A 14,718-nucleotide genomic window follows, 5' to 3' on the forward strand; every position below is an offset into this window, starting at 1 on the left:
AGGAGGCCTGTGTCCCAGCAGTGGGAACATATAAGGGCTGATGATGATGATGAGTTTGAATTTGATTTTAGGCAAGTATATAGGTACATGCATTAGAATAATACTTTTTTATATTCTCTTTCAAAGTAAGAAACGTATTTTAAAATTTCATTCAATAGTTCAGACTTAAAATGGCAAAAAGCGATCAGATATTAATTTTATCGTTCATAATAAATACTAATATGTAATTTGATTTTTTGTGATGACATTCATTAATGGCTCCCTGGATTTCGATGAAATTTGATATAAATGAATATATGTGTAATCCAATAATTTAAACAAATATAATATAAATAAAAACATATTGCTCGAACACCTAGCTATTAAATTTAAATTAAACCCTTTATTATTCACAGTATTTTCATTTCAGCTTCTAGGAATCTGCTTTTTAAATAAATGTTTTGGATTATAAAATAACCTAGTTGACTAATGTGTCTTACCAACTTCCAAGCAAGGATCAAATTGTATACGACATTGCTACGGTAATAAAACTAAATGTCTCACTTCTAGTGCGTGTATAGACTCTCCTCCTATCCTGCTGTGATTGCTTCCAATCCTCACGTAAAGCGCTTTCGGGTTCTCCCTGAAGTATCGGTTATTGTGCATCCTAATAGATGGAACAAAGAACGTTATTGTAAAAATAAAACACGTCATCATCATCATCAGTCTGTATATATTTCCTCTGCAGGTGCTCAGGCCTCCCATGAGAGTTCTGGCCTTTCCACCATGCTCGCCCTGTGCGGGTTGGCAGATGTCACATGTCGACGAAATATTGATTCTTCGACATGCTAGTTTCCTCACGATGTTTTCTTTCACCTTTACGAGCAGTGATGATGTGGATTATGAGTAGATAAATTGAAAATTTAATTTATTGCGTTACTTGCACGCTCCCGGCTCCTGGACCGGTTTCGAGTTTTCGCTTTTAATTTAAAACATTTAAAATTAAACTTTAATAATGGATTCAACTAAATTTTTTCCCTCCTTCCCAAAATGAGAATACGTAAGGAAATTATTTAATCCTGCCATTCCTAATCAATATAAATCATGAAATTATTGTACGGCACCGATCTTTGGTACGTACAAGGTTTGCATTAAATCTATCCTTTGAAGGCGTAAACATTGAGTCTAAAAGAGTCTATACGAACAAAGAGAGGAAGCTAGTACATGCGGGTTATAACTCACAGTTGCAAGCAGGACGCCGAGGTGAGTACCAGATCGTGCCAATACAGCACACCGCCGCACCAAAAGCGCCCCATCACGTGGATGGAGGCCATGAAGGGGTAGTGCTTGATGGTTGTTCGTTCACCCTTGAATATCCTGCGACCGTCGTGCTGGTGATACTCTTTCAGATCTTCTAGCTCGCCTTGCGGGTCTGTGTTGTGAAAAATTGATTATTATCACCATTACCATCTCTTTCATCATCACAATCAAACTTATCCTTGATATATATTATATATGGAATAGTGTGTTTGTCTGTTTGTCAACCATGTCAGAAGGGAGCGATTATTTGATATGAGTAGCTGTTGCCTGCAGCTTCGCAAAATATTTTTTATGGCACAAACTTTTATTCCTCTTTTTACCATCTTGGGTGCTGAATTTGTCAAAATCTTTCTTCTTTAGCGGATCTGCGTGCCACATTTCAGATCGATCGGTCCAGAAGTTTGGACTGTGCGTTGATATATTAGTTAGTCACCTTTGCATTTTATATATTAAGATTTTTCTTATCTGGGAAGTTAGTCATCGTTAAAACCGCTTTATCTTATTCAAAATATTAAGATCCAAAATATATATCTGACATCTTTCTCGCGCAAGTACAAAAAAATGATTTGTCATAACAGGAGATCATCTGCAATTTTAGGACCAAATAAATGGATATTTACCAAACAAATTTGATGATATAAAAATACACATGAAAGCAAACCTACAGACCTGAACTCTAATCATTTTATGCGAATGATGTTTTAATTTGCTTCCAAATAAGTTAACGTGCAAATTATAAAGAAATTAGAACCTACATACATCATACACAGAATGTCGTTTCTCTTCGGGCATGAAAGTAAATCGTAAATGAAAGGGGATTCCTAACCTTCGTAATTTGAATAAAAATAACTACGATGTTCAAGGTTTCTCGCCTTTAAATTACTCAACACTCATATCTCAATGTTTAGACTTTTATCGAGTGTATATGTGTTGTAAGTCGTACATACTTAGGTACTAAAGGGCTTAGAAAAACTTAATTACTTAAAAAGATAACTTACGATTTTGACAACAAATTTATAATGTAAACATGAATTAATAACAGAAGTGTTGACAACTTAAAACTTTCGGAATACCAATTAAACTATAAGCTGATAGTAAACACGCAGGAATCTGTGAAATAATTCCTATTCCGCAAGTAATCAACCCTCATACAGCCGTGTATCTCCCACAAAAACTTAATTAGTAAACAAATACATTATGAAAATAAATGCAGCGCAGCGTTGTTATAAACAGAGAATCCAATTAGTGTATATTTCTACATGAGATGTGTTGCTGCAAACAATACGTGCTGTGATTGTCGAGACTTCATCCGTAGTCTCGTGATCATTAATTTTAGTATTATAGCATCATTTATTAGTTTCTGTGGTGTCTTGTAAACTTTAAAATATCTGGTTTCACCCACGTAAGTCCATATCCCGTAGGAATATCGGGATAAAAAGTTGCCTATATGTTATTCCAGTTGTCCAGCTGTCTACGTACCAAATTTCATTGCAATCGGTTCAGTAGTTTATGCGTGAAAGAGCAACAAACACACACACATCCTTACAAACTTTCGCATTTATAATATTAGTAGGAAGTAGGATAGGATAGTAGGATTAGTAGGATTAACCCGAGTCCGGCATTTAAATATATATAATTCAAGTGGCACAGCCCAAACCACTGGACGGATCGGTTTGAAATTTGGCACGCAGATAGATGTGATGACGTACGCATCCGCTATGTAAGGATTTTAATACATTCTACCCCCAAGGGGACAAAATAGGGGATGACAGTTTGTACCATGAAAATTTATTTAAACCGCGCGGGCAAAGCTGCATGGCAACATTTATAAAAATTCTCCACTCTTCTTTCACAAACTTTGTGTGCATTTTCTTTGTTCCGACAAATCTTTGTGAGTTTTGTAACGCTTGATTTAGGTAAAACAAAACATGTATATTCTTTTATAAAAAAACAAAAGTGCAAATATTTCATCAAATTATAAAAATATGTCATCTGTTGTTGTTTCAGTTAGAAGCTAGCAAATGTGAAATAATATAACCTATATGATAAATTTGAAACCATTGGGAATACCGAATACCTAATTAAACATAACAAATACAGAATTTTTAATTTACGATACCCACGAGATAACTTTCATTAAAATTATATACGTTTTAATGTATAATTTTATGTGGGATGAATTGAATGAATTTTTTTATGTGGGAGTCGAGCATGCTTCGGCACGAATTGGGCCAGCTCGCACCGGGGAAGTACCACACCCCCACAGAAAACCGGCGTGAAATAGTGGCATGCCACTGTGTTTCGTACGGTGAGTGGGGGAGCCGGTGGCCCGTTTCCTTTTCCTCACCTGTCCCAGTCCATTCCTTCTTTCCAGTCGTTAATCCATTCCTTTTCCCTTATCCCAAAAAAGCGGGCAGCGAATTCGCAGAGGCCCAGCCTTTGTGAATATTCATGGGCGGTGGTGATCGCTTACCATCAGGCGAACCACCAGCTCAGTTGCCCGCTATGACATAAAAAAAAAAAAAAAAAATTTATACTTTTTGTTATTACTCTTAGATGGATTATTATTATTAAATAACTAAAATTAGAGTTTTATTTAAATAACATAGCTTTATTTACACGTTCCACATAAGTCATACATACCCCAATATTTATTGTCATCCTTATTAAAGTCAAATGTATGATCATCTCTGGGTTTCTCAGCTATCATTTTGTCCACTATAATATCGACAACATCGTTATCAATAAACGATTTAGTCCCATGATCATTTTCTATCATCCGCCTAGCCGCTTTAACTAACTTGCTACTGTCAGCTTTTTCAGAAAGTATTTTCATAATGTCATCTCTATTCATTTTTTCCTTCAGTTTCAAATACAAGTTCTTCGGTTCACTCCCGTAGAATAAATTTATATTATCAGTCTCATTGAGAGCTTTATAAAAATTTGTTTCGTTCAAGTCTGTAGTCTTGGTCTCTGCTATCAGAAGCTCTGCAAGTTTATCATCATCAACCACATATTTAGCAATTTCGTTCAATTTGTCTTTCAGTTCTCTAATTCTAGAATTTTCTCGATTATCGAGAACTGATACGAGAGTGTTTGCAATGTCATTCACTGATAATTTGTATGTATTTAAAACTTCGCATGTAACTGAAGTAAACAATATTAAATACAGCAAAAACATTTTCACGTTCGTTTTATAAATAACACTCTCCAATATATTTTATGGCGTGAGAATTTACGACTCTTTTATTATTTATAGCAATAAAAATTCGAGAGAACATAATATATTTGAGGTTTCTCGATTCAATAGAAGAGCTCTTAGCTACGGATCTCGAGATGCGGACGATTATTTTGATTTACGTTTTCATTTGTTTAAATTGTTTTCTATAAATGACCTAGGCGTTATTAACTCTATTATATCGTAAATAGACTGAGAATTGAATGCATCTAATGTTGAGGATTTTACCATCTGTTATCATATCATGTTAAATTGTTTTTTCATACTTTTAAAGCACATAATAATCAAATTCCAGTGTTTGTGTGTGAATAAATTGTAAAAAAATATTTATACTAGCTGTGTTCCGCGGTTGCAGCCGCGTAAATGAGTTTTTCTTGGAATCTCAACCTTCCTAAGGAAATATTGCAAAATAGTAACCTAAGTTAATCCTTATTACATCATCTATATTCAAATGAAAGTTGTGTCAAAATTTGGTCCAGTGAACGACAGAGTTTAAGCGAAACAAACAGACAGACAAAGAGACAAAGATTTAAAATTAATATATTTTGCTGTACGCACCGCGTATTGTATATGTATTTATAAATATTAATATGTATTTATAAACATATAGTAAAAAAAACGGTTACTTCAATATTATAAACAGACTCCCCATTTTTAGTTATAATGTATATGTGGAGAAGATGTATAAATTATGTCTTTAAATTTTAACGATCTTCATATTTTCTTCTTACATGGAGAAGGAAAGGACCTTAGCTCATATCGAATAGAACAATTTATATTTAAAAACTACACAGTTAATGGAAATTATAAGAGCTCTTAGGATAACGGAGTTACGTAAACCTTCGTCTTAGTTATTCTTGGTTCGTTTAACGAGATTTAGTCTGATCCTAGCGCTAGATAGCTAAGCGTCAGACAGAAAGCAGGTCGTATTTATTAGTGTATATAACCTCGAATGTATGTTCCATCCATCCATCTCTGATTGATTGTGGACGTGGAGGGAGGTTTTTTCAGGCAATTACTTCTAAATGTTTGATGGATTCTATTTCAAATGAGTTTCTAGGTCAACTGTGTTTTTCTGTATTGTGATCGTTTTTCCCCATTCAAGAATTGTCTAGGTTCGAATTAATTGTTTTAATTTAAATCGTTTATTTTTTAGTAAATTTCGTTTCAAGGAAAACATTGTGATTAATGAATTGTAGTTGTATTTAATTTCTTCCCTTTTATCATGTTATTAATATCACTATTTATATAAATTCTCGGGTTACAATGTCAGTTTCTATACTCCTCTGAAACGGCTGGACCTCGTAAAATTTTTCATATCGGGTAGGTCTCAGAATATCCTACTAATATTATAAATGCGAAAGTTTGTAAGGATGTGTGTGTGTTTGTTGCTCTTTCACGAAAAAACTACTGAAGCCATTGCAATGAAATTTGTTACGTATATAGCTGGATAACTGGAATAACATACAGGCAATTTTATCTTTTTATCCCGATATTTCTATGGGATACGGACTTACGAGGGTAAATCCGCGGGGCGCAGCTGGTTTTATATAATTCTCTTAAATATAACTGCTTTACCTTTCGCTCCAAAACTTATAACAACAGTTGTGAAATAAAGTTATTTAACGCCGAGTCTCGGAATAATTCCTAAAACGTATACTTTTGTATGATTCCACTCCGTCCAGTCATTTATTTCCGTCGGCTAAGTCTAAGCCGATAGCCGGTTGGATAAATGGAAGATATTCCTGTCAGCTGGCTATGTTTGCTTTAGAGAAATATAGCTGTCAGAAGAACCAGTTGTTGTGAAGGTAGCAAAGGCTTTCTCTGCGTCAGCGTGTTTGTATTCTGTTTATTTGTTTATTGGCGGATCTATGAAGTCAGTAGGATGCTAAACAAACGACTTAAAGGGAAAGGTTATGTTGGGATAACATTTCTTTCAACGACATTGAATTAGTAATTCCTTTATGATACTAGGACGTGTTGGTTTCCTCACGATGTTTTCCGAATTTCACTGATTGCAGCAGTGATGGTGTGGATAATATACAAATATTTGATTTTTTCAAGTTAAATCGGGTCCTTACCACTAAGCCACCATTGCTTGCACACCTTATATATTTAAAAGTTGCAATCGGAGTACTAGATGATATCTGAAACAGAAAATGTACATTTTCTTGCGCTTTGAAATATCATTAGAGGAAAACCTTTCCGCATTTTAACGTTCTTTACAATAACCGCAAAGTAAAACATAAAGATAAATAAAGGAAGATGCAACATTTTGTACCACTCCTCATCAGCCTATATTTGTTCCCACAACTGGGATATAGGCCTCCTATAAGGGTTCAGGCCATAATCCACCACGCTGGCCAAGTGCGGGTTGTATTTGATTCTTGGACGTGCCGATTTCCTCACGCTGTTTTCAGTCACCGTTTGAGCAGTGGTTATGTTATCCACATGCGCAGATAAATTTAAAACTCAATATTTGTATCACACTCGCCTGCTCTCGAACCCCTGACTTATCGATTTTTTACTCCAAGGTCCTCACCACTGAGCCACCACTGCTTTTTGTACAAGTGCTAGGTGGTTTCACATGGTCTAATAATTGCACTAAATTTAACCTAACCTAATTTTAATTCAACAATGTAGTATTACGTGGGTTGCTCAGTGCAGGAAATGGGCACTAATTTGCGCTAATGTGGTAAATTGAAAGCTTTACCATTGAAATTAAATAGCAAATGAGTTTTAATCATCTTTAATATCCTTTGACCTCATGTAAGTGCAATATTATAATTGAGAGAAGTTATTTATCAAATTCATTATGATAACTATGACGTTTTAAAGCAGGAGCAATTCCAGCGAGGGTAAAGGACAGAGGTATGTGGGTGGTCAAGTTTCCGTCAGTTTCCCATGGTGGTACTCCTGTTTTAAGGCGTCATGGTAAGCACTAAGGGGGATATTACACTATCATATTTTATCTTAGATCTATTAGTAATTTTTTTTAATAGTGTAATATAGACATATGATTTACTTTTTCATTAAATTTAATTGTCAATTTAAATGAAACAAACATATGCTCACTTATATGATACAGGATAAATGATAATGTAATATCCCCCTAACACAGTTTCTACTTCACCTTTATTTTTGTTTTTTTGGTTTTTTCAATGAATCCTTCTTAGTTATTAACGGGTAATTAGTAGGAAAGTGGATGAAGTCTAATCGATTGCTTATTTAAAAACGGGAATCTGCTCCATACCCCACAAGGGGACAACTTATATTACTTCGTACATAATGTTATGCCAATAAGCTTCGTTTACATTATTCGGGTGTTTACACGAATCTATCAGTTCGCAAGCTATTCCAGTGTATTCTTAGGTAAACATTGATTATTATGCTAATATTTGCTTTACCTATGATCATGGACGTGAAGTCTCAGGCACCGCGTGGTTCTCAAGGATTTTGTGTGAGTTTCTCGGTAGAATTTTAGGACAGAGCAAGCAAACGAGTAGGTGGGCTGTAAGGGAAGGTGGAATTCCTCCATCGAAGGGGAGGATCCTTGACTACATGACTGACATGGTCGGCCGGTATGGCCACGTTTGTATGATTTCGTTACAAGAACGATCGAACATACTATCGCCGTTAGTTAAGGATATTTAAATATTTATTGGGATCAAATTCAGTAATTTGGATGTAAACCTTTGCATTTGTAATCTTAATTATTATAGCTTATAAAAACATCATTGAATCTTCTGCAAATAGAAGTAAAGAAGCCAACACACAACAGTTCTATAATCAGTTAAACTAATCATACTGTGGCGCTGTGAAGGCGGAGGCTAGAAGTCGTAAATCAGTAAGCTTTTAATCCAATTACTCGTGAACTTCACGCTCTGTCGCTTTTCAAAGTTACAAACATATTCCTAATGGGATATTTTATAAATACAAACCCTATAAGCAGAATTAGCCACTTTTCTTACTAGCCTTTGTGATGTCGGCTTCGCTCGCGAGGTGATAAGAATATTTGAATAATATGCAACGGTCTCTCCCGATTAAACATTAAACCTTTCGGTAACGCTCCGTTGCAACGTAAAAGAAAGACATAGAAACAAATAAGTACACATTTTTAATAACTGATGAACGTATTAATGTATGATAATATTATAAAGAAAAAATATATTATAATGTTTCACATGTAGATTAACTGAACTGATTGCGAAAATTCCTTTACCGTTAGGAAGCTGCAACTTCGCTGAGTTACATGGGCTTTATTGTATGTACCATCAGGCGAATCCAAGGCAAACAGCTAGTGAAAATTCTTAACTTAATAAAAAAATATTAAAAGAATTAACACTGCCTGTCTGAGGCCCATATCATTTTCCTTACCGTTTCCAGTCCTTTCCTTTATTCCTCTCGTTTATCCCTTTTCAACTTGAAGCCGGCCATATCCATCCATCCATTTGTAGAGGCGTAAATCGCAATCGACCTTACGCCTCTCCAAATGTTCATGGGCGGAGGTAGCGGTTACCACCACGCGACCCAAAAGCTCTATTGCCGAATATGCCATAAAAAAATATAACAGTAACATATTAGATCATTTGTGTAAGAGCGAGAACCAACTTTGTATACATAATATGTAATAAAATAATAGCGATGATGGAAGTGCCTTATTACCTTGGGAACTGAAGATTTCAACAGTAGTAGGTAACTATTAAAATCATATGATAAAAACAGAAACTAATAAGAACAGAAACCGATTTCTTTAAGAAAACTACCAAGTGAAGTTCTTTTAATAAATATTATTAATTGTGACAAAGGTGTTGTATCCTACATCTAATACTCTAAAGAAATCTGTAATAATAACATACAAAATATAAACTCATAACCTCGCGTTTTGTGTCGATCAAGAGCATTTTGCCTTATCGCACGACATCCTTTCGAGTTTCTTCCATATAAAACAGCCTGTCCTTATCAAAATTCATTTAGAATGTGTAGTCGCTTATTTTACGCGAGGGGACACTGATTTAACAAAAGAAAAACTAAATATTATGTTAAATATAGAATTTCTTTCACATTCATTATACCTAATAGCTGAGCTAATAGTAATAATATAAGTACGGATCAAGTAGATAATATTATTTTTGTTATTAACTAGCGCTCTACCCCGACTTCATTCGTGGTACGCATTTTCTCCGTAAAACCTTCCTTGTGCATAAACAAAAAAATTTGCCGATTTCTTGTCAATCCGTTCTGGTGTAACGCTTAGCAGCTCATTTGTTGATTTATTTATATTATAGTATTCAATTTTAAATTAAAGAAATGAAATAACTCCCTTACGTCTTGTAACTTGAAACTCAAAGAAACTTCACACGTAAATAGTTTTAACATTTTTAAATAAACTGCCATCTATCGATATTTTTGTATGACTGAAACAAAGCACCCCTCGCAGTATGAGATCAGGCATTCTGTCTTATGAAAGAGTATTTTAGTTTATAGAAATTACGCTAGATGGCAGGCTTTTAAATAAAGAAAATGGTTCTGTAATCTGTCTGCTATCCTACTTCCTATTTTCCTACTTAATCTTTTAATCTTACTAATATTATACATGCGAAATTTTGGTAAGGATGTGTGTGTGTTTGTTGCTCTTTTACTCACAAAGTACTGAACCGATTGCAATTAAATTTGGTACGTCGACAGCTGGACAACTGGAATAACATATAGACAACTTTTTATCCCGATATTCCTACGGGATACGGATTTACGCGGGTGAATGCGCGGGGCGCAGCTAGTTTTATATAATATTATTGATCAAATATTCCAATTTCACAAAACAAATTTACGTGCACTCATATTACTGAATTTGAAATGTGTATTGAAGTAGGTACATGTAGCTAGCAAGTAGGTATAAATTTAATTTTTAGTTTTATAACATTGAAATGCTTTATAAATGAGAAATTTTGAAAGAATAGAAAAAATTTGATCACGAGGCAGGATTCGAACCTGCGTATCTTGCCTAACCGTAGCAACGCCTAGCCTCTCGGCCACCCGTGATCCTGCCACATCAAATTTTTTCTCGTGAACACGTGATCAAATTTTTTCTATTCTTTCAAAATTTCTCAAGTAGGTATAAAGCTTAAAAGAGGCGTTAAAAATTTGTCGAAAGGGATTTCATTACTAACTAAATATATACTATTATTTTTTATCAGCATATAAAATAATTCTTAATATTATATAATAAATTCTTCTAATTTTTGCTATCTTTTCTCGTTAAGAGCTTAGAGAAATTGAAAATTTTCTTTCCTCTGAAAGGAATGATGGCTACTGATTTAATTTGTTCCCTTTGCATACAGAATTAACTACTATTACTAATTATATATTTTAAATAATAATATAAAATAAATATATTGATATCTTACTAACATCGATTTCCTAGGAGTAGTTGGTGGGAGATCACTACACACAATATTTCTTTTACAAAACTCCGATGTCTAGAAGTCGACGGTTGACAATCGTTTCCACGTGTCCGATTCTTCAACACAGAATCCTGGGAGATAAATTGTATTTCTTACAACGCTTATTTTTTACGTGACTGAATTTCTAAATTTCGCAGACACACAGAAACTATTAAAACCTTAGGTAATAATTTTATCTACATTATAAGGATATATTCGAGTTTCATAGCAATAGGACTTGATATTTTTTAGATTTATGTCTACATTTAAATCTGATCACATCCCGGTTCAACCCAGGGGTAGCCTTTCGAATTACTAGTATTATAAAAAAACAATACAAAAGATATATTATATATTATGTCCGATTTCTTTAAACATGTTAATTTGTCATACCTGCTACGGAAACTTGGTAGCTGTTAACATTTCCACAATACAATATGTACACAACAACACAATATTATAAAAAAAAGCAAAACTACAGATTTACTTAAGAACTTTATAATCAATGACCACTCACCAAGCAGACTGCAGGCATCCCAGTCATAAAGCTTCAAAATAAATCTCTAATAAACTCAACAAACTATAATTAATTGTCTATTAAAAGAGGCCCCTCCCCCTCTCACGCCCCCCGCTTCCCCACCGACAACCGAGTCGTTAAACAAAGGGCTTTGTTTCAAATGAAATCGTCGTAAAATCCATTTTGCTGAATTAATAGATGGGTGTTCGGCGAGTGAATTTATATTTTAGTTTAATTGAAATTCAATTTCGTGGTCGGTTTAATGATTTAACACTTTTTAGTTCGTGTTCACTTGATTGTTTGTCAATCATATTAAAAAATGTAGATTCTCAATTCGACCGTGCTCCTATGTAACTTAAATTAGTCTTTTATATAATACCATCAAAAGGCTGGCAGCAACCTTACCAGTATAAGTATTTATGAATGATCACTTAGCACTAGATGGCCCACCTGTCTCTTTGCTTGTTCTACGCGTGGCTTAGACTAAGTCAGGGACACGGCTAGTCCATTTATGGAACAATAAAAAGTAAGGGATATTAAATTCTTCCGTTATGAAGGCCGCACCCAATTCTCTCATTACGCAGCGACATTAAAATATTTAAACGTCACGCCTCACGATAAATGGCCTTGAATTGCAATTTACATATAAATTAATTTCCATGTTTTAGTTTAAAACAACGGTAGAAATTGGGAAATCCCTTTAATAGACATTCCCTTTGTTTACGACGTTCGTTGGAGATTGTACTGAGAAATTTAACTATGGTTATTACAATGAAATGCGAATGTTATAGACTTAATTACGCTGAAATTTTACGCGCTGCGGGCTCGGAAATATCAAACGCAGGCTTATTTAATAGACAGTTTATTATCATTTACAAGTCAAATGTTAAATCTATTGTAGTGAGAGAATTAGTGTAGATATAAACTTTATTTAAAGCTACATAAAAATACTAATATTGTTCAAGTAATGAAACCAAAATGTAAATAGTGGTCTATAAATGTCATCCAAACATCTATAGACAACTATTCTTACTAAAATTCTTAACACGCAAAAAAGTGAAGTCCCGTGTCCCCCTAGTGGGGTACGGGGCAGATGATATACATCTGTTTTACTGATCAATTTTCTTTACGGACAAGTAGGTGATCAGCCTTCAGTGACCTGCCAGACCGAGATATTTAACACGAAAGCGTTTGTTTATTTGTTTGTATGTACGTCTTTCGTTCCAGACGCTGTCGAGCTTATGATTTCGTGTTTTAAGATAGCAGGCTAGAGAGTAACATTGTAGTGCGGTGAAACATTTCATCTACATGGGATACTTTGACTACGCGTGTTAAGATGCAAGAGGGAAACTTAGTAGTATTTAAATACCTAGACAAGAGCTGGAAAAAAGAGAAAAATATATGTATCGAACATTTTCTTCCTTTTCCGATAGTTTACATGGTTTTCATTCTATATGTATACTGATATTATAAGGCGCAAGAGATTGTTTGTTTGAAAGCCTAATCTCTAGAATTAATGGTCCAATTTGAAAATTTCTTTCAGTGTTAGATAGCCCATCTATTGAGAAAGACTATACATATATATAGGCTATATATGTACCACGGGCGAAGCCGCGGCGGACCGCTAGTGATTTAATATATCGACATGGTCTCTGTATTTGGTGGCAAAAAATACAGTTGGTTGAATCATTATTATGCACGATTAATAAGTCAGTTGACTTTTATTTATTATATAACTTAAAAATTACGCGTATAGACGTTTTATTAGAAAAATGAAGTGAAGGATACAACAAAATTTCTCCAATATTAATTATTCTAAAAAAAATATTTTACGTAAAAGATCCAAGTAATAATATATCTTGATCTCCCTAAGGTACGGCCTGCTATACAGGGAGGTCATATAAGGGAGGTCATTCTACACTAGTCACATTCTTCCATGAAAATACTTACAGCAAATTGTGAAAATATTCAAGAAATTAATGTAATTATGTTAATGATATTTATGAGGTTCCAACGAACGAGTCTTGAACCTTCGTGATATTTGGGACGGATTTTTTTTAATAATAAAGTCTTTATCAAAACTGTTAAATACGTACAATTGTATTGGTAGAAACTGAGGCCTGTATTAGTAAAAACTGTGTCACAGGCTTTAGAATCCCTCACATTTTTGTGAATAAATTTCTTTATATAAAATCGAATACAATTAGTTCTTATATGATCCACTGATTACATCACCAGTTGAGAACTGATATTTCCAGTATATTATTATATTCCAGTATAGTATTTATAACCAAACTCGACCAGAAAACATCCAATAGAATTATCGCTAAACACTGCTTATCCGAGATTAATTTTAAACTGACCAGTTCTCGAGTGAACCAATCAGCTAATGGGTCCCAGTAATCTGTATTAACACTCACACATTTGCGAATTAGCAGAACTATTACGAGTACTCGGTCACTAATGACTCGTAATGGCAGCTTAATACTCTTTCTTGGAAAAACTTTGTTTAGATTACTTATATTCATGACCACTTGCCCCGGTTCACCCGGGTAAAAGTAGCAAATGCCTCATTTAAGTGAGTTGCTGTAAGTGGAAGAATTTTCGTGATCGAATCAGTATTTTGGAATATTATACATGCATGGTTTTACCTTTACCTCTGTATCATATTATGGTAACTAGCTGGAGCTCACAGTTTCACTCGCATGGTATACAAATGTAAAATGGCCTATGTATATATTCGATAATATGTAAACCAGAGTTGAATAAAACCTTATATTTTTTGAGAAAAAACCAATAAAGAGGTTGTTATTCTTGTTAAAATATAATTGTTAAAATACAACATTAAATTATCATAATGCTCCCATAAATAATGTTTGATATAAATAGTTCAACATGCGACAATATATTGAAAGGATTCTATTTGGATTTTTTAATTCAGTTAAAACTTGAAGCTAAAAATCTGTTCTCTTTTAAAGTAGTACCTACTAAAAACAGAAAAATAATTTCATATTGCCGAGTTCTGTTTGAAGGGAAAATGAAATTATTTATTCCACATAAAAAACCAAAAACACATACGAAACATTGACCAAAAATAAAAAATTAATAACTAGAAAGAAATACTTATGATAAGATTGAAGAACTAGCCACAGAATAAAATTGGCCAATTTCGTAGAGTATTCTAAAATTAATTTATTTCTCTTAACTAATATAAAATCAAT

The 14,718-nt window shown here is 33.9% G+C and overlaps 1 protein-coding gene across 1 annotated transcript in view; it reads right to left on the minus strand.

Annotated features, from left to right (window-relative positions):
• LOC119837141 (transmembrane protease serine 9-like) overlaps positions 1-4,778 on the minus strand; it is an 11,432-nt gene extending 6,654 nt beyond the window's left edge. Inside the window, exons 1-4 of the mRNA XM_038362662.1 lie at positions 4,766-4,778; positions 3,943-4,380; positions 1,222-1,411; positions 544-646 (exon numbers count right to left, since the gene is read on the minus strand). Coding sequence (XP_038218590.1) covers positions 544-646; positions 1,222-1,411; positions 3,943-4,380; positions 4,766-4,778 — 744 coding nt within the window. The remainder of the gene's footprint in view (positions 1-543; positions 647-1,221; positions 1,412-3,942; positions 4,381-4,765) is intronic.
• Between the last annotated feature and the right edge of the window lie 9,940 nt (positions 4,779-14,718).

The sequence above is a fragment of the Zerene cesonia genome, chromosome 26 (genome assembly GCF_012273895.1).
Source record: "Zerene cesonia ecotype Mississippi chromosome 26, Zerene_cesonia_1.1, whole genome shotgun sequence".
NCBI classification, from domain to species: Eukaryota; Metazoa; Arthropoda; class Insecta; order Lepidoptera; family Pieridae; genus Zerene; species Zerene cesonia.